General features: G+C 51.0%; 1 protein-coding gene across 2 annotated transcripts in view; it reads right to left on the reverse strand.

Annotated features, from left to right (window-relative positions):
* Positions 1 to 3,811: 3,811 nt before the first annotated feature.
* Positions 3,812 to 23,198, reverse strand: part of JCAD (junctional cadherin 5 associated) — a 39,715-nt gene continuing 20,328 nt past the window's right edge. For both annotated transcript variants that reach the window (XM_026483496.4, XM_057304667.1), the window contains 2 exons: positions 13,970 to 17,766; positions 3,812 to 8,624 (listed from right to left, as the gene is read on the reverse strand). In XM_026483496.4, coding sequence (XP_026339281.3) covers positions 8,590 to 8,624; positions 13,970 to 17,766 — 3,832 coding nt within the window. In that variant the 3' untranslated portion in view covers positions 3,812 to 8,589. The remainder of the gene's footprint in view (positions 8,625 to 13,969; positions 17,767 to 23,198) is intronic.

Genomic DNA, 23,198 nt, shown 5'->3' on the forward strand with positions numbered 1-23,198 from the left:
GGCCATGGCCCCAGCCCTCCCTCTGCCTCAGTCTCACCCACCAGCTGCCCCCCGGGGGACTTTCTCCTAAGGACTGTTGGGACCTCGATGAAGACAGTCCAGAGTTCAGCCTGTGTCTCCGGGCAAAAGGTGTGATGAGTGTCCACAGGAGAGTGGACAAGGACGAACGCAGTCTGTTGTTCTCAGAACCCAGAAATCTGGTATCTCCACTCCTGTGTTGGCCACATTTGCTCATTGTAAGTACCAAGAGCGCCAACATGGCAAAACCATTTCCTTCACCTGAGCGTGCATCTCCTAGAAAGCAAGGGTTTGCATTTATCAGACCCCAAGATTGCACTGCAGGGGTAGTTGCTTATGTCTGGTCCTTTTGGCTTCATGGTTGCTCCCTTCTTGGATTAAAGGCACTATTAAAAACTCTCCTTGGTGCCAACATGTCTAATCTTTCATGAGAATAAATCTTCAGGGCTGCTCGTGGAGTTCTGTCTCAGTGCTTTCCATAGAGACCTGGAAGGCACACCACCGCTCTGTATTGTGGCTGCCGAGCACCCATCCACCCTGGGGCTAGCAATGCCTGTAGGTGGTCTAACTGTGGCAGAGGCTGCTGGTTGCCAGTCAATAACGATCGGTCTTCTCTTTATTACTAATAGAACTTTGATTTTATTCAGAACCACGTTAGAGCCCAGTTAGAAGGAACTACATTTCCCAGCCTCCCTTGCATCTAGTTTGACCATGTGACTGAGTTCCAGCGAATGGAATATAAGCAAAAGGGCCCAAGATGCCCTGGGAGTCTTTTAAAGGAAGCTAACTCATTTGGAAGGAGCATCTTTCCTCCTGTCAGCTCCCTGGAAAGTGTTCGAGATGGCTGGACCGTAGTAGCCATCTTGGACCATAAAGTCACCTTGAGGATGGAAGCCACCAGGAGAAAGAGGCTGGAACAGAAAAATACAAGGAGTTGGCTCCCCAATCACCATGGTGCTGATGATGCAGGATTTCTTTTCCTCTGGTGCCCGTGGTTCTTGGTTACACCACTTCGAAGAAAGAAAGGGTAGACCAAAGAGTGGTGGGCAGCAGACCAAAGTTGATTGAGTGATAGTACAAAGTTCCTTGAGCGGTGGGGGGTCAAGAGGGTTGCCGCTGGAGTTTCTAAGTCTAGGGGTTTTGATGGGCTTGTTGGCGGGACTGTTTTAATCTGATGAACCCTCCATGAACCCGTCACCCAATCAGGCTTTTGTCATTTACTTATCACATGAGAAAGGGTGGAGGGCTCCTTCCAGGGTGGTGTAAAATCCTTCTAAGGATGGTTTCCTTTTAGGGCATGAGGCGGGGATGGGGCTTGTCCCTGCCTGTCTTTCTTCCAACTACCCTGCATTACTGACAGGACAGCCTGCCTCCTGACTCCTTTGAAATGTGAGAGAAATCAACTTCATCTCATTTAGGCCACTGTTCTTTCTAATTTTCTGATGTAAGCAGCTGAATCTGATCTTAACAAACGCACTTGGTATTGTAAGCTGTTGCCTTTGGGTTTCCTAGCTGGAGGATCATTGCCTCTTTCTCCTGGGAGGCCGCAAGCTAAGCTGAACAGCATGGACTTCAGGTTCGAATCCCTGTTCTACGGCTAGCCCCGTGCTGCAACTTGCATCTCTTCTCTGTACCTGTTTGTCTTTTGAAAAGTGATATGCCTTAAATTAGTGCATGCAACATACCTGTCACACTGGAGGGACCCCCCAATGTTAGTTTCCTTGTCTTCCCCTCATCCCCATGTTGAGCATTTTATTTTTCATTTTTTTTCAAGATTATTTATTGTCAGAGATAGGGAGACCACACGAAAGCAAGCGAGCACGCACAAGCAGGGGAAGCGGCAGAGGGAGAAGCAGACTCCCCGCTGAGCGCGGAGCCCAAGGCGGGACTCGATCCCAGGACCCTGGGAGCATGGCCTGAGCCGAAGGCAGACGCTTCACCAACTGAGCCACCCAGGTGTCCCGAGCATTTTGTTTTAAACATTCAGCAGAAACACTAGGTAACTGCACATTTGAGTTTCTCTCTCCATAGGCTGACCCTGCCATCAGAAGTGGAGAAGCACCGGTAGGGTTAGGCTAGGTAAAAACAGCCACAGGGAGTGCGGCGGGGGCGCAGGCCAGGGGGAGGGAGCGGAAAGAAGAAGCGACTGGAGTCCCCCTGTGATCTGGTAGAAACCTTCTCACTCGAAGCACAGCAGGACTCTCCGGCTGAAACCAAACCAGAGGCCCACTGGACCCGGGGAGGGCGCATGCTCCCAGTTTTCCATGGAGCTGTTGTCCCCCAGGGCTAAGCGCTGGGGTGACTGGCGGCATTTCCAGCCTGCAGAACAGGAGCTGACCACCTGGGGCAAGTTTCCTGTGTGGGGTAGAAGCGGAAAGGCCAGCTTAGCTGGTGAGGCACAAACATCTCCAAACCCAAGTGCATTTAAAAGGACCCAGAGCAGGCCGACTGTGAGAAACGTGCTCTCCGGGGCCGCTGGAGATGAATGCTTCGGGCTGCCAGCCAGGCCCATAAACACCCAGTGCCCGGCCCTAACAGAAGAAAAATAGGCTTGGGAGAATTCAATACTGTCAGTCTCTTGGCTGGTTCTGAACTACGGCAAGGGGGAGAGGAGTAAGATAAGTGACTGGAACGGGAAATGGACCACCCTGGTGAGAGAAATAATGGCAGGGCCCCCAAGCCCCGCGATGACCCGGTCCTCAGGCCGGACAGCTGTGGTTTCTACATCATTTGACTCTTGAACCCTCCTGGCGGGGCAAAGACCCTATGGATGTCTAATTTTGCCAAAAACATAGCTATATAATCTTAGAGTTGGAAGAGACCGGTTAATTGAGTTCAATCCCACTTCTCCGCTTGCGAAGTGTTCCAGAGAGAGCAGGGGAGGTGGCCAGACTCACAGCTAGTTAGTGCAGTCAGGCCCGGGACGGGTCCCCCGATCCCCAGGTTGTGTGTTTCATCTTAGAGCCTTGATTCGGTCAAGGGACTTGTTTTTCAGTTTTATTTTCTTATGTGGATTCAATTACCAACCAACTGGGAATAGCTCTTACTTTAAAACCCGCGTTTGAACATGATCCGAAATTTCAGACTACTGAGAGGGCCCTGGAACCCTCGAGTGTGGAGACCCCCACACGTGGGGCCGAAGAAGGAATGAGGACAAGTCTGCAGAAGCGAGTGGGGAAGAGAAGGAGCTGAAGCTGGAAAGAAGGACCCAATCATTTTTTAAAACTCACAAACGACAGCTTCCAGGGTTCCTGGGCTACTAGAAATCAAGGGCCTGACGGGATACCGAATTTGGATCTGCTTCCGGAACCGGGACGCTAGAAACAAGGAGGTGCATCCCTGTAAAAGCACGAAGGCCTGGCTTTGCAAACCTGCAAGCTCCGCAGACAAGCATTTTCCCCGCACCCTGTAAGGTACAGGTCTACCTCCATTTCCCACTCACTGAACACCCACAATGCGGGCCTTTCTAGATGTTTGGTTCTTACATTCAAGGAGTAGGAGAGGCGGATGGGGAAAGCAGAGACCGGGGCGGGGACACGGGCGAGGCCACTTGGCTAATAATGGAGCCCAAATTCAAACCTCGCCCCCAGATTGACCACAGGTCTCTTTCTACCCTGTAGTGAGTCTTTGTGGGAGATGGAAGGGGAGCTTCAACACCCAGGAAATACTCAGTGGGGACCAAGGGGTGCTGGAAGTCCTTGGACGGCCCGGCCCAGTGTTACGACACCATCCGAGCGGCAGCCGGTGCGGGGACCAGCCCTGCACCCACAGCCGAGGACAACAGACAGAAGTACTTTCATGCAAAGTGTTTATTCAGAATACGTGTGCTACTGAGCAGAGCGGCCATCCGCAACTGGCGAGTCTCGACATCGTGCAGACGCAAGAGCTCCCTGAAACATTCATCTGTGCTCCCCCGCATGCCTCCTCTTCACCGCCTTCTCCTCTCGTCACCTTAAGGCCTCTGGTGCTGCCCGACCTGGGGGCGATGACCCGCAGCTGGCGATCGGCTGCTACCCGTGGGTCTTTTCCCGGGATCCTGGGATCCTCTCCACCTGCCCCCTTCTGTATTCATGGTGCCCGAAGAAACGAACAGATACAGAGTTTCTGCGGGGTTACAGGGCTTTGTATTCACCACATTTGGGAAGTTCTTTCTTTTTCCCTTCGAGATGCCTCTGCTTGGCTTTCCTGACAGACCTGAGCGCGAGGGCTCAAATTTCAGCTGACCCAAGCGGAGAGTCATTCATTGATTTTTATAATCTGTAGGTTACTGCTTTTCCCCCCGGCTGGGACATATGGTTTTCATTTCTAATTTCTGCCATATGCTTCTCAACTTGAACTTGCTTTGGTCTCTCTCTTGCCCTGTGACAGTGAGTGTCACACGTCGGCCCTGCCACGGGGTGGGGTGAAGCGTAGCAGGAGAGAGAAGTCTCGCTCCTTTGGCTTAGCCGCAAGCCCAGCAGAGGGGCTTCTGTAGGGAGAAGGGGATGATTACCTTGTGGGGAGCACTTCCTCCTCACCCCCCCCATCAAAGCAACGGGATGAATGGTCCGGTCCGGACTGCCTGGACTTGCCTTTGGGTTCAAGTTTCTGTCACTGCGCAGAGGCCACAGAACAAGGACCTCCCTGTGTTCTGTAATAAACAGAACTGTGACAGGGGCTCTCAAAAGTCAAAGCCAGGAATCTGCAGGCACTCTGCCCGCCTCTCCGCACTGCTGATGAACCCGAGGGCTGTTTCAATGGGCAGCTGGCTAGACCATCTTGACCTTTTGAAGAGGCCTCAATCTGGACTGTAGTCTTCACCACTTTTTTCTTTTTTTTAAACAAAGTGTGAAGGCTGGGGACCTAGTCTCCCTTTCACCTTATTTTACCATCCCCCTCCTTCTTCGCTTGGTGGGTCCCAGAGTGGACCAACCCACACTCCTGGAGCAGGACCTCCCACCATGCAGACTCTTAAAGGTCACTTGGAATCTGTCTCTTAAATCCTGTCCTGAGTAGCAAGTCCCCTCCCACAAACAGATGGACAGAATCTGTAGCTAAAACAAAAGGAAAAGCAAATGCGGAAATGCCCCAGGCCTGCAAGCCGAGCAGCAGCGGAGCCGCACTCCCAGGGCACATCCCATCCCTCGAGCACGGGCGGATCTGGCAGAAAACGGCCCGGACGCGGCAGGAACCGCCCTGCGAGACCTTAGGAAAGCGGGAGCGTTTCTCCGAGCCCGGCTCTTTAGGGAGTGAGAACTCGGCTGTACTGGTCACTCTCCAAGAGCTGCTGACCTGACACTTCATTGTGTCCTATTTCATCATTTTAAACAAAGCAAAACAGCCAAGACACACACACACACAGTCTTTGGGGGGTCACAGATGAAATGGTGGCTTCATCGTATTTTCCATCGGTCCTTTCTGCTCCGAGCTGGGAAGTCGTCGTGTCAACAGTGGGTCGGCTGCGCCCTTCCTCCTCAGAAGCCCGAGGCCAAGCCGCCACCAGCGTCTGTCATCCTGCTGCTGAGAAACGCGGTCAGGGTCTAGTTCCGGAGGCATCTGAGTTCACACGTTTGAACTTCCATTGACCACAACACTTCAACCAACAGTCAAACAGAAGAGGAGAAGCTCAACTTAGGATTTGCACATGGATCAAAACCTTCACCTAAGATTCTAGTAAGGAAACCAGGATCTCAGCAGCTATGTTTTCAGGGACACTTAAAGAATTCCATGTGACAAGCGACACAGAAAAGCAATCTGCAGACACACGCAGGACCTGTGCCCCTGGGCGGGCAGGTTTCTGCGGCCTGCAGAAACATAAGGTTGAAAATGATACAATGAAGAGACTTGGTTTTCGGTAATTTCGAAATTTTCTTCACAGCAAGGTAATTAGAGCTCTGTTACCGTCATGTTTTCCCTTCTTTTGTAAATCAGAAAATACAAATACATTTCATGTGCAACTCCTCACATAATGTTGAGTCCAAATGGTCAAAGGTAGAACTTTTAATTTTATAAGCCCCAAATTATGAAACACCAACAGTTAGCATACGTACAAGAAAAACAATGACAAACACAAGATATGAGAACTTTTTTTTGTTTCCCGGCCACAAATAATAACGGAGAGTTATATATGCATGACAAGTAGTAATAATAAAAGAATAATTAGCATTAAGTTCAAAACTTCTGGGAAAGCTATTTTGGATTAGAGAATGTATTATTTACCTCAGAATGTGCAAGCTTGAAAGTCAAATTGCCAAAGTTATCACCCCCCACACACACCAAGAGATTTATATACAGGCTGGAATCCAGAAATCAAGGTTCAAAGTATAAATACTGATAATTTCGACGACACTCAGAATGGTATCAGAACGACGGTACAATTTAGAATAAGAACAGGAAGACTGCCCTATTTTGCTTCATGATATAGGTAGGTACCCTATTTTTTCTCTTCAGGGTCCTTTTCTTTTGAGGAACAAGCGAAAATTTAGTGATTTTGATTAAAAGAAGTTTCTAGATGGGATCACCAAACAGAAGAGCAAGTCAGACCGGAGCTCATAGATACGTATAGCATGTGTCTACGTGTGTATGTCTGCACACGTATACCTTCTTCCATTTGCAGCGGAAGGAGGGAAGCACACCCCACCGAGACCTCCAGGTTGGCCACCCCCGTCTGGTGCTAGCAGATGACTCGAGTGATCCACCAACTATAACAGAGTCACTGACCTCTTCCCCATTCAGTGTTTCCTGGGGAAAATTTTCTGCCATTCCAAATGCTGAGACTTGGCCCATCTCATTTGCTGGGAGAGCAAGAGCCTACTCCAGCTTTTCGCAAGAGCCAAAATCTGGAAAAAAGGAAGAGTCAGAACCAAGAGTGCAGATAAGGGTCTTTGAAACGATTGTTCAGAATTACTTAGATTCTGTGTTGTTTATTACAGTCCAAAGACATGAAGTTCTTATGAAATAAAGTCATATGGTACAGATAAAAACGGGCCAGTCAGAGTTGTTTGCGGGCCAAACTGCAGACCACCCAACAGTTCACATTTTAGGAATTTGAAACGTCTAAAAATAGATAAGGTGGTTTCTCAAAGAAAAAGAGAGAGAGAAACAGAGGGAAAGAAGGAAAGAAAAGGGAAGGAAGTGGGAAGGAAGGCAACAAGAAACCATTCCGGAAGTGTTAGCTAACAAGATACCTTCCTTCGAAAGAAGGGGCAAACACATAAAAATGCATCCGATTTGCGCCGGCTACGCAGGAGTAAGACAAGTGGATACACAGGCCTCGCAGTACTTCTGTATTGGCATTTACATAATGTCTCCGGCACTTGTAAAAAATATGCAGAGACTAATAATTAAGGATCATTCTAGATAAAAATACAATTATTTCGTAAAGGGGCACGGGGCGGCGGGGAGGAAAGTCTGGTCTCAGGGGAGCTCCCCACAGACACACCGAGATGAAGCTATGTTTTTGGTAATTCTAGTGGATATGGCAGCAAAAATTGTTGTAAGGTTGTCGGCTGGTTTTGAGCAGGTTATTTTCAAATACCACCTTACAGCTACATTTGCAAAAGCATCTTTGTGAAAAGTTCGTTTCGTTAACCCTGTAAAATGTCTATACGGACATCTCTTTCTAAGATAAAAGAAAAGGAGCTGAGCTGTGAAGGGTAAGGGATGTGGGCTTTAATAGAAACGCGAACCCCTTCTGGGCTCCTCTCACACAAAGGGATACAGACTCTTAAATAAAATAATACTTCCTTAAAAATCTGCCACCTCACAATTGTTTACATCATAGAAAAATAGCATTTTTTTGTAAAAAGAAATATAGTTACTTTGTTAAAATGGTCTATTTTAAACCAGCAATTATTTTTCATATAAAGAATTTCGAAACATCCATAGGGAACATAAAAATAGATAATACTGAGGGCAAAGCAGAAGATGGCATGTTTGCGAATGATCCAAGTATTTCATCGCAGATAAATAATACTCTGAGTACAGTATGGTACAAGTTTTAATCTTTTAGGAACTTAAAAAGATATTGCTTTTATTCTCTGATGGCAAGTTACTTATATAGACAGTTACTTGCAGCAGCAGAAAGCCAAATTGATTAGAAACGGGTCGTATATACCCATCCCACTTCCCCTAAACTCAAAGTGCTGGAACGCCGGGCAGCTGGCCCAAGTCCCAAACTCCTTACCGCGAGCACGGCCCACAGGCCGTGGAGAGGCCGAGGGGGATTTACGACATTCACAGTCCTTTCAAAATCATTCCCGTTCGCATTTTCACATAGAACCGGATTAACACCAAACTATTTACCAGGCTTGGCTAAATCCACCATTGTGCAGAGTTTATGTGACTCCTTTCTAAACGGAGGTATTAACTCTTCATATTATGAAAACAGATGGTTTCAACGGACTACTGCTTTATTTCCACAAAGTGATTCTGTAGGGACGAGGAGTTTCTTGGTGGCAGTGGGAGAGGCTGTGACCGCGTCCAACAAGCCAGCAGGCTCCAGCCCACACGCGGGCGAGCCAGGCAGACAGGCCAGACGGGACGACACCCGGTGAGTAAAGTCGAGCAATCTCGCGCTCCATGGGCCTCTCCTCACACTCTCTCCACTCTGCTAGGGTCATAGGAATCTGGGGGAAAGCGGAGAAGGAAAAAAAAAAAAAGCAAAACAATTAGTGGTATATTCAATTAATGTGTTTTCTGTTTAATCCTCAGACCATAAACAAGTACGTCGAGGGAACAAAAAATCCACAAGTGTAAAGTGAATGCTTGGACATTTAAACAATACTGATTTCAATGAGGAGTAAGAAACTATCACCAAAAGACGGTTTTAAAAGGACACGTATGATCATCACCTAATCACAGATGGAAACATGTGAGTTGCTTAGTTTATGATAGTCCTTTCCTGTTGTCCACAGCAGAACAGGGGACATCAGTAACTTTAAACGCAACACTGGGAAAGCAGCAGTGCTATGTCTGGCTGATACTAAGGATATTTTTCTTTTTCTTTCTTTCTTTTTTCTTTTTTTTTTTTTTGTAAATTAAAACTCTAACGAAATCTTGCTTTAAAAAAATCCATCTTTGTGGGGCACCTGGGTGGCTCAGTCAATTGAGCGTCTGCCTTCAGCTCAGGTCATGATCCTGGAGTTCAGGGATCGAGACCCACGTCGGGCTCCCTGCTCAGCGGCGAGTCTGCTTCTCCCTCTGCCTCTGCCCCTCTCCCCACTCGTGTTCTTTCTCTCTTACTCTCTCTCTCTCAAATAAATAAGTAAAATCTTTTCTAAAAAATGCAACTTTGTGATCAAATGCTATCCCTGGAAGGCTTGAGGACCCTGAAATCCTGACCACTTGACCAGCAACGAGAGGCCTCCTGTCCCTGACTGCCACCAGCCAGCAGACAGGCCCCAGGACGCACATGGATTGGCAGCACCCTCTTCTAGGCCTTCCCATGCAGCCGGGTGTACGAGCCTGGGCCACCAGGCTGACACATTCCTCAGCCCACACTGGAAAATCCCAACCTGGGCCCAAGTGAGCAGGGTTTCCAAAACGGGGCATCACACACAAGATCAATGGTCCGAGGCTGCCATCAAGGCTGCAGTTGGGTGCTGCTGAATCTGACCCCGTCGGGACTCACAGATCTCTGGGACCCGGGTCAGCCCCGAGCTCACCTGTGTGCCTCCTACAGTCAGAATTTCCTGCCACCGCAGCTCAAAGGTGTCCTAACTGTTTAAGAGAAAACACTTGCGGGATCTAGGAGGATTGGTGGAATCTGACAGTTATAAACACTATGGCGAAACAATCTGCTCAAAGCTGTCTGGACCACTGTACATGACGAGGGCCATACAGATCCCAGTTTCTCTAGCAGCCGAACGTTCGACCCCGTCCACACCGTCTCAACTCAGCCACGACTGGCTTACGATCCATACGACAACCGTGACAATGAGGACCGTGCTTGCTGCGCGGAGTCGGACGTGAGAAACCAGACAGGACATGGTGCCTGCATGTAGGAAAAGCAGCCTGCCCCGCCTCCAACATGACTTGCTGCGCCAAGTGCCCACGTGGCTAAAAGCAAGCGGGGCTCATGCGGGTCCGCTGCCTTCTGGCCTTTTACCCTTGGCCACACCCGGTGTGACCACACAGGCTCCCAACAGCTGAGACTGCATTTTTGTGCTCAGTCAGCCTCACTTGGTGCGGATTCCCAGGGGGACCTCCTCTGAGCAAAACCACCTTTTTCTCCACTGGAAATGGGGTGGGCGGCACCCCAGAGCCTGCCCGTTGAAGCTAACGGCCCAGAGCCAGGGAGCCGCGGAAAGAGCTCTGGAGGACAACCGGCTCCTTCTGCGGATCGTGGAGGGTGTAGGTCCAATAAAAATACAATATGAGCCACATAACGTTATTTTACAGTTTTCTAGAAGCTGTGTGAAAGCAAATAAAAGGGAACAGATGAAATTAATTTTAATAATATACCTTATTTTGCCAAATATATCCAATCATCATTTCAACAGGTAATCAATATAAAAATTGAGAAGCTTCAAAGAAATTTAGGCTAAGTCTTTGAACCCTGGTGTGGAGTTTACACGTGCAGCACCTCTCAGTTTGGAGGAGCCCCACTTCAAATGCGCAAGGACCCACATGTAACCAGGACCTACCATCCCGGGCAAGCACAGGTGTAGAGGACAGAGAGGTTCCACCGAGTCGTGAGAACCCCGGTTCCGGTGGGCAGTATTTCAGCTGGAGACCACTCACTAAGGCCTACCCTTGGGGTATTTGTGCATTAACACGCTCGAGCGCTATTAACCTTGCAGCTGTGCCGACATCCAGCCCCCCGCGAGCAGCACTGCTTGGCACCTCCCACCCTCCCGGATGCGCCCCCTCCCACCCCCTCCCCGGACCTGAAGCAGCCTCTCCGTGTTCGCCTCCTGCACCCACATGGATAGAGTCTGCCGCGGCGGCTGATGGAACCGGCAGGCTCTGAACACCACCAGTGCCTGGGCTTACCTTCCAAACTGGAACACGGTCCATCCAGCAGAGACGGAATTCCGTCACCCGAGTTAGCTTTGAGGTGCTGCCTTCTTGGCTAGAGGCCCAAAAGACCACTAAAAAGATGTCAGCTGAAAGGACCACCTCTAAGTTGCAATAAAGGTACTTTACGATACAATGGGTACTACAACCCCGCACGGGTCACTAAGTTCTAGAAGGGTGTGTGCATGTGTGTATGCTGGGCAGGGGGATGTCACAGACATCTGTGGCATAAACTTATTTAACAATTCCAGAACAAGGGAGCGCCTCGGGGGGCTCAGGGGGTTAGGCGTCTGCCTTCGGCTCAGGTCATGATCCCAGGGTCCTGGGATGGAGCCCCGCATCGGGCTCCCTGCTCAGCAGGGAATCTGCTTCTCCCTCTGCCCCTCCCCCCCAGCTCATTTTCTCTCTCACACACACACATGCTTTCTCTCTCAAATAAGTAAATTAAATCTTAAAAAAAAAATAAAATTCCGGAACAAAATCTGAATCTAAGTGGGCCGTGAATTCGGGAGCGGTGAACTGGCTGCTGCACACCGGGAACGGGCACGGTGGGGTGGGGACGGAGAGCATGATTCTCATGCGTAAGATGATAAAATACATCAAGAGGAAAACAAAATCCAAGAGTTTATCAGCAAAAAAAGCAAGAGGGCTTTAGTCTAACTTGTGAAGCAACAATGAGGGGAAAAGGCAACTTATCTCAGTGTTTGCCCATCTCGATATGTGAGCCACATTCCCCTCGGAATGATTGTGAACAGGCCTGGTGACCGTCCCAGGAGGGGCCGAGGGAGGTTCACCGGAGCCCCGGCACGGGTACGAAATCGTCGCTGATGGCGTCCTGCTATGCAGTGACGTAAGAGGGCCAGAGCGAGCCGTGCAGCGTTCTGCCTTTAGATCTTGGGTCATTTTATTACGCACTAATAAATGCATCGGGTGGAGAGGAGAAAAAGCATTCTACTGATCGTCAATAACTATCATTAAAAAAAAAAGGCATCAAGAGCTGTTTCTAATGGCTGGCTAACATTAAAATTGGCATTATCCACATGTTTTCAGACACCTGTCCAACCCCATTCACATGCCAAATGATCAGCTAAGAAGTGAGGGAGTGCTTTACTGAACTAGAAGTTGTGTGTTATAAAATCCTCCCTGAACTAGGCGGGCTGTGGACTGAGACACAGAAGTCTTGACAAACCGGTGTTTTATTAGAAAAGGATTCGTCTCATTTAAAAATCCTTACAGTTCTCAGGGCGAGACAGGACTGAGGAAGAAACTCCTTTTAACTCACACTTAAAAGCAAGTGGGCATATTTTGGGTGGGAGGAGGAGGGACCAGGAGAGGAATTAGGCTGAAGCCTAATAAATCCCAACAGCTCAAAAAATGGGCCATGTGACACTTTTTTCCACCATTTATGGCAAGAGTTGCACACCCTTGTGTTCTCTTTCTTGGCAAAGACCGAATCTGTCAAGTCAGATGATCCAAGAGGGCCCTGACAAACGGGTTATTTCAATAATGTATTTTGTATAAGGAGTTGAACAACACTGGCTAACACTCCTAAGACTCATACTGCATTTGTGGGAAAATCTGAAAAGTGCCAAAGGGATGTTTGGTGGAACAAAAATTCTGGCCTTTTCTAGCTGAAACAAGTAATCGTGTCCATTGACTTTTAAACCCTTGGATTTCAAAGTAGGAAATGGGGGCGGGGGTGCTGGCTCATGAGGGAGGGGGCCCTGGGCCCCGGGTCAGTGAGGTCACACACACGGGGCGCAGTTTCCCCTTACTGTAAAAAGGTCTGAATGAATGATTCCAGGTCCCTTCCTGTCTGTGGTTTGTGATGCGGGCCTTTTGACATGCCCCTCCCTTCTTCTTTCTGGTCAGTTCTAGGGTACGCCATTGCTAGTTCCCCAGCCCCTGAAAAAATGCTGGAAAAAGAGACGGCTGTTTGCGAGGAGCTGAGAGGGTGCAGCTGTGTTTGGGGGAGATCCCCCGCCGCTGCCACTGGGGACCTGCCTCGTGCTTTGACCTGCAGCAGGACTGAAGGTGTTAAGAAGGGAGAGGCCCAAAGGCCCAAACCCTCTGTCCTGGGCGTTAGCACTCAGACCTTAGGGGGCCTTTGGGGACAGAGCTGGTGGGTGAACCTTTTTAGGGGTAGGGTGTTGAGGAAGTGCAAACTGCTCCTTTTACCTACTAAACCTTTTCCAAGTTTCATAAAAGGTGTGGTAGCAAAAGCAGAGAAAATGGGGGACAAAGGACTCTGGAAGGTTCGGTGTAAGACACAGCATCATGGGCTGGCTAGTTTCTATCATTATCTGGTAGGTCTGTCTGATTAGGTTAATAAAGAAGGCGGGTGGTCTGGGTGAACGCCTGTTTTAGGAGAGAGCGCAGAGCACCCACGTGACGGCCTCCTACAAGGTTCACCAAGGTTCGCACCGAAGCTGGAATACTTCACCTGTTTTCCGTTTTTTGGTGTTTTTTTTTTAAAGATTTTATATATTTATTTGGCACAGAGAGAGAGAGACAGCCAGCGAGAGAGGGAACACAAGCAGGGGGAGTGGGAGAGGAAGAAGCAGGCTCCCAGCAGAGCAGGGAGCCCGATGCCGGGGCTCGATCCCAGGAACCCAGGATCATGACCCGAGCTGAATGCAGACGCTCAACGACTGAGCCACCCAGGCGCCCGTTTCCCGGTTTTCCTATTCAAGGTAAGGGGCCCAAAATGTGTTTATAGAGATAACTGTATATAGTTGTTTCCATAGGCAATTTCCATAAAGATACAATCCTTCGCAATACACCACAGGATCTTGACTTTTAAGCAAAGCTTCTGGATAATTCTTTGTAAAAGGAAGAATCTTTTGGTACACTAATTCACAATCTCAACTTTACCAACGCAGGATTTTCCTCATCCACCGGCCTGGTGTTTTCTATACTCGGAGGACGCCCGCCTGCTCACCCGACTCCTCACCTGGGCACCAGAAGTCCTGCCGGATGGTCTTCTTCTCCCTCTGCGCCAACGGGGGCCCATCTTCTTCCAGCGAGGGGGCGCCCCCAGAGACAGAGAGGGGGTGCCCGGCCTTCCGCGCCATGTCCCCGGCATTCAGAGACACGGGGCCTCCAGGTGGCTCCCCGGGGCCCCTCTCAGCCTTCAGTCCCTCAGCCTCCTCCATGGAGTCAGCACTCCGGGAGCTCAGCAGCCGCATCCGAGACACGGAACTCACCTCTTTCATCCTCATCAAGCGGTCAGGGTCTGCTCGCCTCGGGGGCGAGGCCAGTTTCTCTTGTAAACTTTCAATCACTTTGGAAGTGCTTCTGAGCCTCTTTTCTGAGCCTGACACATTTGGGGTCCTTTCTATAAAATGGAACAGAGTGGACCTGAAGGGTGGTTTTGTCCCCATGTCCTTGGGATTGAAGGACTGGGACTCCTGGGGGGTGGGCTGAGGCTCGGGGCTGGGGTCCTTGCTGGGGACAGTTCTGTCCACGCTTGAGTGTTCAGCAGCTGGGGGGGCCCGACGGGCACTGTCCCTCTCCCCTACAAAAAGAGGGCTTTCGGTCCAGCCGCACTTTCTCCTGCCATAAAAGGCGTCCATGGACGCCGGGGGGTCATCCGGCTGGGCTGAGCTGGACTCAGACCCCTCCCCGGGGGCCTCCGGACCACGAGCACTTCCATCAGGCTCGGGGTGCTGGTTCTGCCCCATTCTCCTGGCGCCCGGCAGCAGGGACTCCACGGCCACCTCAATGCCCAGGATCCTCGCAGCCCTCGCTTGAAGGGACTCATTCGGGGGGATTTCTATTGCACTCGCTTCCCCTAAAGACCCATCCAACTTATGGGCACTCTGCTCCTGTGCGGGCAGCAGCCCCACAGACCTCAAGTCTGGGGCCGAGAGTCCTCGGGGTTTGCCGGCAAGAGAGAGAGGGAGCAGCGGGCTCCTCTCCCCTCCAGCCCCAGCCGTCCGAGGGGTTGGGGTGCTCAGCTCCCTGGAAAGGGAAGCATCGGGCAGGTCCTGACTTCCCTGGGGCGGCCTCAGCTCAGCTGCATGGGACGAGGGCACCGGGTTTGCGTCACTTGACCTAGAAGACGTCACTCTGTGCACAGGACCTGGGCTGACGGCTAGCTTGTTCATTCTCTGCTCGACGTCCTGGTGTCCCTCCTGCGTGACCAGACTTCCGTGTGCCCACGGCGAGGCTTCAGCGCCGCCGCCCACCGTCGTCGTGGGACCCGGGGGGGACTGAGGCAGGGCGCGGGGCCGGCTGGGCTTCTGCTCCTCGCTCCAGCTCTCAGACTTACTCTTCACTCTTCCCGGCCGGGCCCCGGGCTCCTCCAGCGCCAGCCTCTTTCGGGGATCCTCAGCTCTCCAGGCCCCGCTGTCTTCACCCCAGCCCCAGTTCTTGCCCATGGCATCGGCATAGCCTTCGCACGGCCACTCTGTGTCACTGTCCTCACTGCGACTGTCGCTGCCACTCTGACCGCATTCCTCCTCCTCCTGCAGCTCCTTGTTGAAACTTTCTAGCTGGCTGATCAAGTCCCAGGGGCGACGGCTAACGGGCTTCAGGAGAAACTGCCCGAACAGCTGCCTGCTGTTGCAGGGGCCAGTGGTCTCCCCCTTCACCACCTCGCCCCGGGACCCAGGGCTGGAGCCACGGCCTCGGCCATCCACGCAGGCCTGACCGGGCCCTGCTTTCGGAGCGGGTGCCTGGTGTATGCAGGACGTAGTCCTTGAGAAGGCGCTGTTGTTGGAGGGGCTGAGAGACATTTGACCTTTGAGGGGAGGGGCCTTTGGCCTCTGGTTCTGGTCACTGGAAGCTAACACCACAGGCACGTGAGGTTCGGAGGCCACGGGGTCTGAAAATCTGGAAGTCAGTACGGCTTTTGGGGACCCTCCCGCCTTCTCGGCAGGGAGGGGCTGTGGGCTTTTGGCGTCCTCCATGAAAGTGGTTTGTGTTTGCTGATCTCTGTACTGGTGCCCTGGCCACGAGCCAGAATACTTGAGCTCTCTGTGTTTCGTAGGGTGAATGAATCTGAGGTCATTTGTTTGTTTGCCTTCTTCTGGTTCCCCCAGATCTTGTTTCTGGAACTCTGTTCTCCCAGCCATGCTTCCTGTGAGAGCCTGCAGCTCCAGGTCGGTGGAAGACATGCTCAGCAGACTTTGTTCTTGCAAAACTGTGCTCTTATCAAGCCCATTCTTTTTACCCGGGCTCTGTTTTAAGTCATTGTTGTTCGTATCTGTATCTGGCAGATGTGATTCGGATTTAACTGGGATGGAAACCAAACAAAATATCGTCTCGTTCAGTTTTTTCTTTGAACTTTTCTTGGTCTGAATCCCAGTTTCAAACTTCTTGAGCTTGGTTCGAGTTTCGCAGGTACTCTCGCCCTGCGGGCTCGGGGAGGAGGCTGGGCCGTCTGCGTGTCCGTGCCGGCCACCCCCCGCAGCAGGCCACTGTCCTCTCACGGCACCGCGCTCTCTTTGGTTGGAAAAGCCGCCGTTCTCTGCATCCCTGGGGAGGTGGCCCCACAGCCACTGGACACCGGCATCGGCGGTGGCGGAGCCCCTCACACTGCCTGGCGGGGTCATCACACTCTGCGGGCTGAAGACGGCGCCATCGTGTTGACCGTGTCCAGCAGCAGGTGCCCCGGCGGGGCCGGGGCTGGAGCTGTAGGACTTCCCATCAACCTTTGTTTCCTGACAGAAACCCTGGGGGTGGGCTAGTTTGAAATGTCGGATCCGGGGGTCGTCAAAGGGAATATACAGAACGGAGCTGTCGTAAGCGGTGGTGGGCCGGGGCTGTTGGGGGACCCCGCGAGGAGAGCGTGGGCTTGCACCAGACTCATTCCCGGCTCCCAGGGGGCCGGCAGGAAGCTGACAGCCGGCGCCGGCCAGCTCCATCGCAGGCTGCTGCTGACGGGGACCGCCACACACAGGCCTGGGTGCTGCCTCCTCCGCGTACGGGTTGGTGATGGGCTGGGGCGGTGACCGGTACGATGGCGGAGGCACGTACACCGGAGGCTCTAAGCCGGAGTCGGACGCACACAGCTCCAGCCTGGGCTCGTGAGCTCTGCTCAAGTAGGAGACGTACAGGTCCGCCTGCCGACTGTCCGGAGAATCACTGTTCTCCACTCCCACCCTGGAGTGCTGGGGAGAGTCGTAAGACGGGGGCTTCAGGGGCCGCCCAAACTTAGGCCGGGGTAAAGGGACCGAAGAGCCGCTCTTCTCGGGGTTCCTTGTGGGTTCCAAATTTGGTGCACAATTTGGGGGATGAAATGGCATTTTAGGAACACCTGGAAAATGTCCATCATTTAATGGAATGGGAATGTCCATGCAACTCAGGCTCTCAGGGGAAAGAACCCTGGGCAAGGACTGGGATTTCCCTTTGCTTTGGGAATTCAACGCCTGCTCTCCTTGCATGAATGGGTACAGATCTTGAAACAACTTCTCCCCGTCACCATCAGACATCTGCCGCCCTAATTTCCTCGGCTGGTTCCAGCTCTCAAGGCTTATATTCTGCCACTTGGCGGGTCCTGCCATTTTCAGCTCTTCTTCCCAAACTGCCTTCTTCATTACATTCTCTGTCCTTCCTCCAACTTCCCATGGGCCCTCCCTCATGTGGACGGGCAGACTGTGCGCTTGGGCCATTCCCCTGGCCTCCAGATCTTCTCGGTCCCTTGGCCCCAGCAGGCCACTGACCTCCTGTCCTCTTCTTCTCCAGTAGGCGTGGTCGTGAGCAGTCTGGGGCTGAGAGGACCACCTTAGCACGGGCTGATAGAACCTATAAAACAAAGAGGCACGGCAGTTATACCAGGGGAAGAACCACACAGAAGAAACAGGTGCTTCTCTGCTTCTGCGACTGGCGTTCCAAGTCAAACTCAGGTCAGTACTTCTGCAAAGTATCTTCCCAACCCGAGTACTTACAGACTTTCAAGAGACTATGTCCCACTAATTATGGTTGGAAAGCAGTCACAAGTTTTGCCACCAAGGGCCGAGGAGTGGCAGCAACAGGCTGCCCACAAGAACAGCAGGACGTTGGTGGCACTTGAGAGATGTCAAGGCTCTGAGAACATCGATGTGCCTGAGGGAACAAGGGTCAACTCGAGAGCAGTATTTCTCAAAGTGTGGTCATGGGCCACTGCGAGTCCACGCCCCGCTGTGTCCTGACCACTGAGCTCTCCTGGGAGTCTGTCTGGGAACCCGCTTTTCAGAACCCCACCCTAGGGCCGTGGTTCTTAACTTCAGCGTGGGCGGGAATCATGAGAAATTGTTGCTCAGGCACAGACTGCCGGGGCCCATCCCTGGCTTCGGATTCAGCAGTCTCAGGTGGAACTCCACAAAGTGTGTTTCCAACACGTCGCCAAGCAATGGGGTCCCAGGCGCCCCACTCTGAGAATCATCACGGCCAGTCGTTGTGAACCATGACTGCACGTTAGAATCCAGAGGGACTTCCCAAGTCCTGAGGCCCCAACATAGCCCTGCTCCATCACGTCCGAGTCAGAGAGGCGGGAGGGGGAGCCGGTAGCAGGGTTCAGCCGAGTTCCCACACGTCCCCCACAGCAAGAAGTCCCCAGTGCGCTCATTAAATACACATGCCACCAAGTCTCTCGGGTAAATCCAGGTGCCCACATTCGTAACGAGCACTCCGGAGGGGTCTCATCTTAGGTGATGTGGGAAACACTGCTCGGGCCGACTTGGAAACTGACCAGGAGAAGAGGGGCTCTGTCCGTGTGGCAGGACCCCCGGGCAGGCAGGAAATGGTCGTACCAAATGCCAGCCTGGTTCCGGCTTGCCACCCATCCCCTGGCCGCACATCAGAATTTCCTTGAGAGCCCCCTACTCTAGCCAGCAGTGCGACACCAGTATATTTCAAAATCCCCCCAAATGATTCTAGCACACACCCGGAGTCGGGACTCTCGGTTCTAAGGCCGCTGAAGGAGAGATCTGCTCAGAAACGGTCGGCTGCTGCTACGAGTGACTGGGGCTAGTTCCTCCATCAACCCGAAAGCAGCGTGGCACGCTCACCTGCTCTCATTAATAGACAATGTCCCAACTCCAGAACCACTGTTTGTTTTTGAAATTATAAAAGCAATATGTATTTGTTGTCGAAAATTTGGAAAAACAGAGGAAAGTACAAAAGACAAAAATTGCTTGTCAGCTTTCCACCCAGAGACAGTTATTTTGATAAAGATTGTCTAGTCGTGGTGTGGGTGAGGATGTGGATTTCCGGTAGCCTTGGTTCTCTGCTAGGGATCGGGCTTATGTGGACCCTTCCCCACAGAGTGCAGACGGCAGCTGACACTCCTGTGGCGTTACCATGTGCTCGGTCCGCTCTAAGTGCCTTCTGTCCATTAATGCACCCACGCCCCCCGAGACAGGAACTGCTGTCATTCCCAATGGACAGAGGAGGAAACTGAGGCACAGAAGGTAAAGAACTTAACACTAGCATGCACTTGGGCACTTATGCTAAGTGTCAGGCACTGTACGAAGGATGACAAATGAGCTCTAGTTTCACTGTTCTCTCTTCCTTTTACAGATAAGGAAACCGAGGCACGGAGAGGTTCGACACCTCTCCCACGTCGCACAGCTTGTAAGGAGTAAGGATACCTTCAAACACAGTAAGTGTGACCCTAAAAAAAGCCCATTCAGTGAAACATGAGAGACTATGGACTCTGAGAAACAAACTGAGGGCCTCAGAGGGGAGGGGGGTGGGGGAATGGGATAGACTGGTGATGGGTAGTAAGGAGGGCACGTATTGCATGGTGCACTGGGTGTTATACGCAACTAATGAATCATCGAGCCTTACATCGGAAACCGGGGATGTACTGTATGGTGACTAACATAATATAATAAAAAATCATTATAAAAAAAAAAAAGCCCATTCAGGTAGCCACTCTGTTTCACTTCTTCCAAAGTAATGCGAAATTCCTCAAGCGCCTAATTTTAATGGATGAATGGTATTGTATCACGGGGACAGGATTCCTTCAACCACTGCTGGGCCTCTCTAGATGACATCCTAAAACGCTCTGGAGAAACACTCTTGTTTGCAAACAGTAAGCAGGTCTCAGATTATTTAGAATAAATCCTTAGAAAAGGCATTAGTAGATCGGGGGCATTATGTGCTCTATACCGTCAAACCTGCCCTGAGATCCCGGATGCAATTTACTCTCCCGCCCGAGGTGCAGAGAGCCAATCTTGCTGAACCTTTCCCATCTCTGGTTGTTACAATTAAATTGTTTCCTTATTAGATAAGTGGAAATAACTCCTGATTAGTTTTAATTTGCATTTCATTGATTACTAGTGAGGTTAGCTTTTTTTTCCCCCATGTGCTCAGGTGTCATTTGTGGTTTCAAAGGATTTCGACAACACAGCCCACTTTTCACCTGACAGTGGAGTGAGGATGGTGGGAACGGGGGGAGATCTGGGGGTGAAAGCCTGGGGTAGGGGGGGATGTGGGGGAACAGCTGCCAGGGACTGGCTGAAGGGGAACCATTCCCAACACATGGGCAGAGGCTGCTGTTCCTCGGGAGCCCGGATGGTCAATGAACAGTAAACATCTATGATCATCTTCATTATTATTATTACGGGCATATCTTGCTTTGTTGTGCTTCGCAGATATTACATTTTTTTACACATTGAACGTTCAGGACCTCAGTGGAAGAAGTCACGGCAGATGGGGCGGAAACAGCAAGAGAACGAGAGTCAGAAGTGGAGCCTGAGGCTCGGACTCAGTTGCTGCCATCTTGCCGTAACACGTGAATGGACGAGCGAAGAAAGTGGTTTCTTGAGACGGAATCTACTCTGGTGAGGACACCATGAAGACTGTTGAAAGGCCAACAAAGAACTGAGAATATTACATAAACTGAACTGACGGAACAGCAGCAGGGATTGAGAGGATGTGGTCCAGTAGGGAAAGAGGTTCGACCGCGGGTCACCTGCTATCAAGAGTATCACAGCTCACAGAGACACTGCTCACGACGGGAAGAGTCGACCAGTGTGGCGAACCTCACTGTCGTCTTACTTTCAGAAATTGCCGCAGCCACCCCCCCCCTTCAGGAGCTCGGCCCTCCTCCAGCAGAAGGAGGATTCGCCGGAAGCTCAGATGGTGGTTAGCATTTTCAGCGATATTTAAATTTTTAAATTTTCTACTTTCTTTTTTTTAAGTAATCTCTACACCCCACGTGGGGCTCGAACTCACGACCCTGAGATCAAAAGTCGCGTGCTCTACCATCGGAGCCGGCCACGTGGCCCAGTTCAGCAATATTTTAGATTAAGGTACATACTGTGCTTGTTGGGACAGAACACTATCGCACAATTAATAGACGATGGTGTGGTGTCCGCGTGACTTTAACATGTACTGGGAAACCACAAAGTTCCTACCCAAACCCGCGCTATCTCCGAGGCGTGCCGTCATCGGTGCGAGTAGCAGTATTTTGGTCACGTCTCTGCTTCAAGTCCTGCCCCCACCTTCACCCCGGATAACTTTTTAAGCAGCCATTTAAAGCAAAACTGAGTTATGGGTTGAAAAAGTAGAAAATATTTAAAACCAGGCTGAGGTAAAGCATCGACCACGGAGCAAGCTAAGCGCTTCTGGACTTACGACTTACACAGAGTGGCAGCTGGCTTCACACCGGGCGTGGCTGACGGTCACCTGCGCTGGTGCTCTTGTTACCGAACTCATGTTCCGAGCACTCAGGGTCTCAATGCTCAGCAGGACCCTTCTTGGGGCAGGTTCCATAAGGACCGGCGCAGGGTGGAAGCCATCACGTGGGCCCTCCTTGCACAGCCCCGCTCCCGCCCCCACCCGGGTGGGCCAGCAAGTCGCGCCCCTCCCCCCCAAGCTCCAGGGGCCGCAGGCCCTTCCCCGAGGAAGTCCTCTGTGACTGCCCGTCCATCACAGATGTCCTGAGAAACAGCAGATGAACTGACTGCAGGCTCTTGGACTCTACGCACAGTCCAAGGGCAAGACCTAAGCACTGCAACTTAATAAGAAGTGACAACTGTCACAGACCCAATTCAGAGAGAGTAAAGAATCTCCTTTCTTGCCTCTCTTCTTCAGCAGATGGTGAGTGGGCTTTACACACCACACGGCTTTAATAAGCACCGTTCTTACTCCTCACGGTCCCATAAAGATTTTCCGGGGGCACCCGAACTTTATGGGAAAAACCACATTGTGTGGCTTTTGCTCACTTTCTCAATGGACAGTCTGGTTTCTCGGGAAGCGTGTGGTGCGCTCAAGTGGCAAGAGGCGGCGAGATCCCAGGTGCTGTTGGTCTACATACGTGCCATGAGCACGATCAGAAGACAAATAAAGGATGACATAAAAGGACCAGAATAGTCAGACTGTAACTATCTACATGAGTAAGTAGTCCTTTTCTTCCCCACCTAAAAAGGTTACATTGTATCACCTTAACTTTGTCAAAACTGCCCTAACTAACCAAAATGGCTAAGCATTCTGGAGTCAACTTTTTTTTATTTGTACAAGACACCCAAATCCCAATTTAAGGTAAATATATTAAATAATCTATATAACAGAAAATGCTAAAGAATCTATTTAACAAACACCAATCCTGTACCCAAGATGAGCCTGGCTCTGACAGGTCCAAGTGGACCCCACCTGGTTGAGCTCTGGTCCATTTCTCCCTCAGACAAGTTATCAAGCATGGATATCTACTGGCTTCTATATGTGGTGTCCGTTCTCTGCTAAATCGTGTGTTCCCTCACATGGCTTCAAGACCAAGAACAGATTTTCTCACACCTTTGAGGAAATGAGATGAGATCAAATTTTTCTTTTTAAAAAAACGAGAGCTAATAATTTACATCTTAAAAAAAGTGAACAATGGGACATTTTACAAAAACAAGCTGGACTCATTAATAATACAGGGTGGGGAAAAGATAAGAAAAACAAAATGGAATGTGAGAACTCAAATAAATTGTGTGGACAAGTTCAAAGAGCCAAGCGGGGTCTTACTATGGAGCCCCTGGGAGAGCAGGACAGAGGTGAGACGGACGTTACACTTGCTAACAGCCCCACGCCTTGTCACAGAGAAGAGATGTGATGTCAACCAAACAACTGATGAAAGCGGTTTGGAAAGTACCTGAAGGGGGAACGCATGAAAAACAACACGTCCGAAAGAAAAGAGGCGAGCCCATTCGCTGAGTATAAAAAAGCTGATGATGAAAAAATTAGGAGACATTTCTATCAGTACACGC

Source organism: Ursus arctos, unplaced genomic scaffold (genome assembly GCF_023065955.2).
Source record: "Ursus arctos isolate Adak ecotype North America unplaced genomic scaffold, UrsArc2.0 scaffold_30, whole genome shotgun sequence".
NCBI classification, from domain to species: Eukaryota; Metazoa; Chordata; class Mammalia; order Carnivora; family Ursidae; genus Ursus; species Ursus arctos.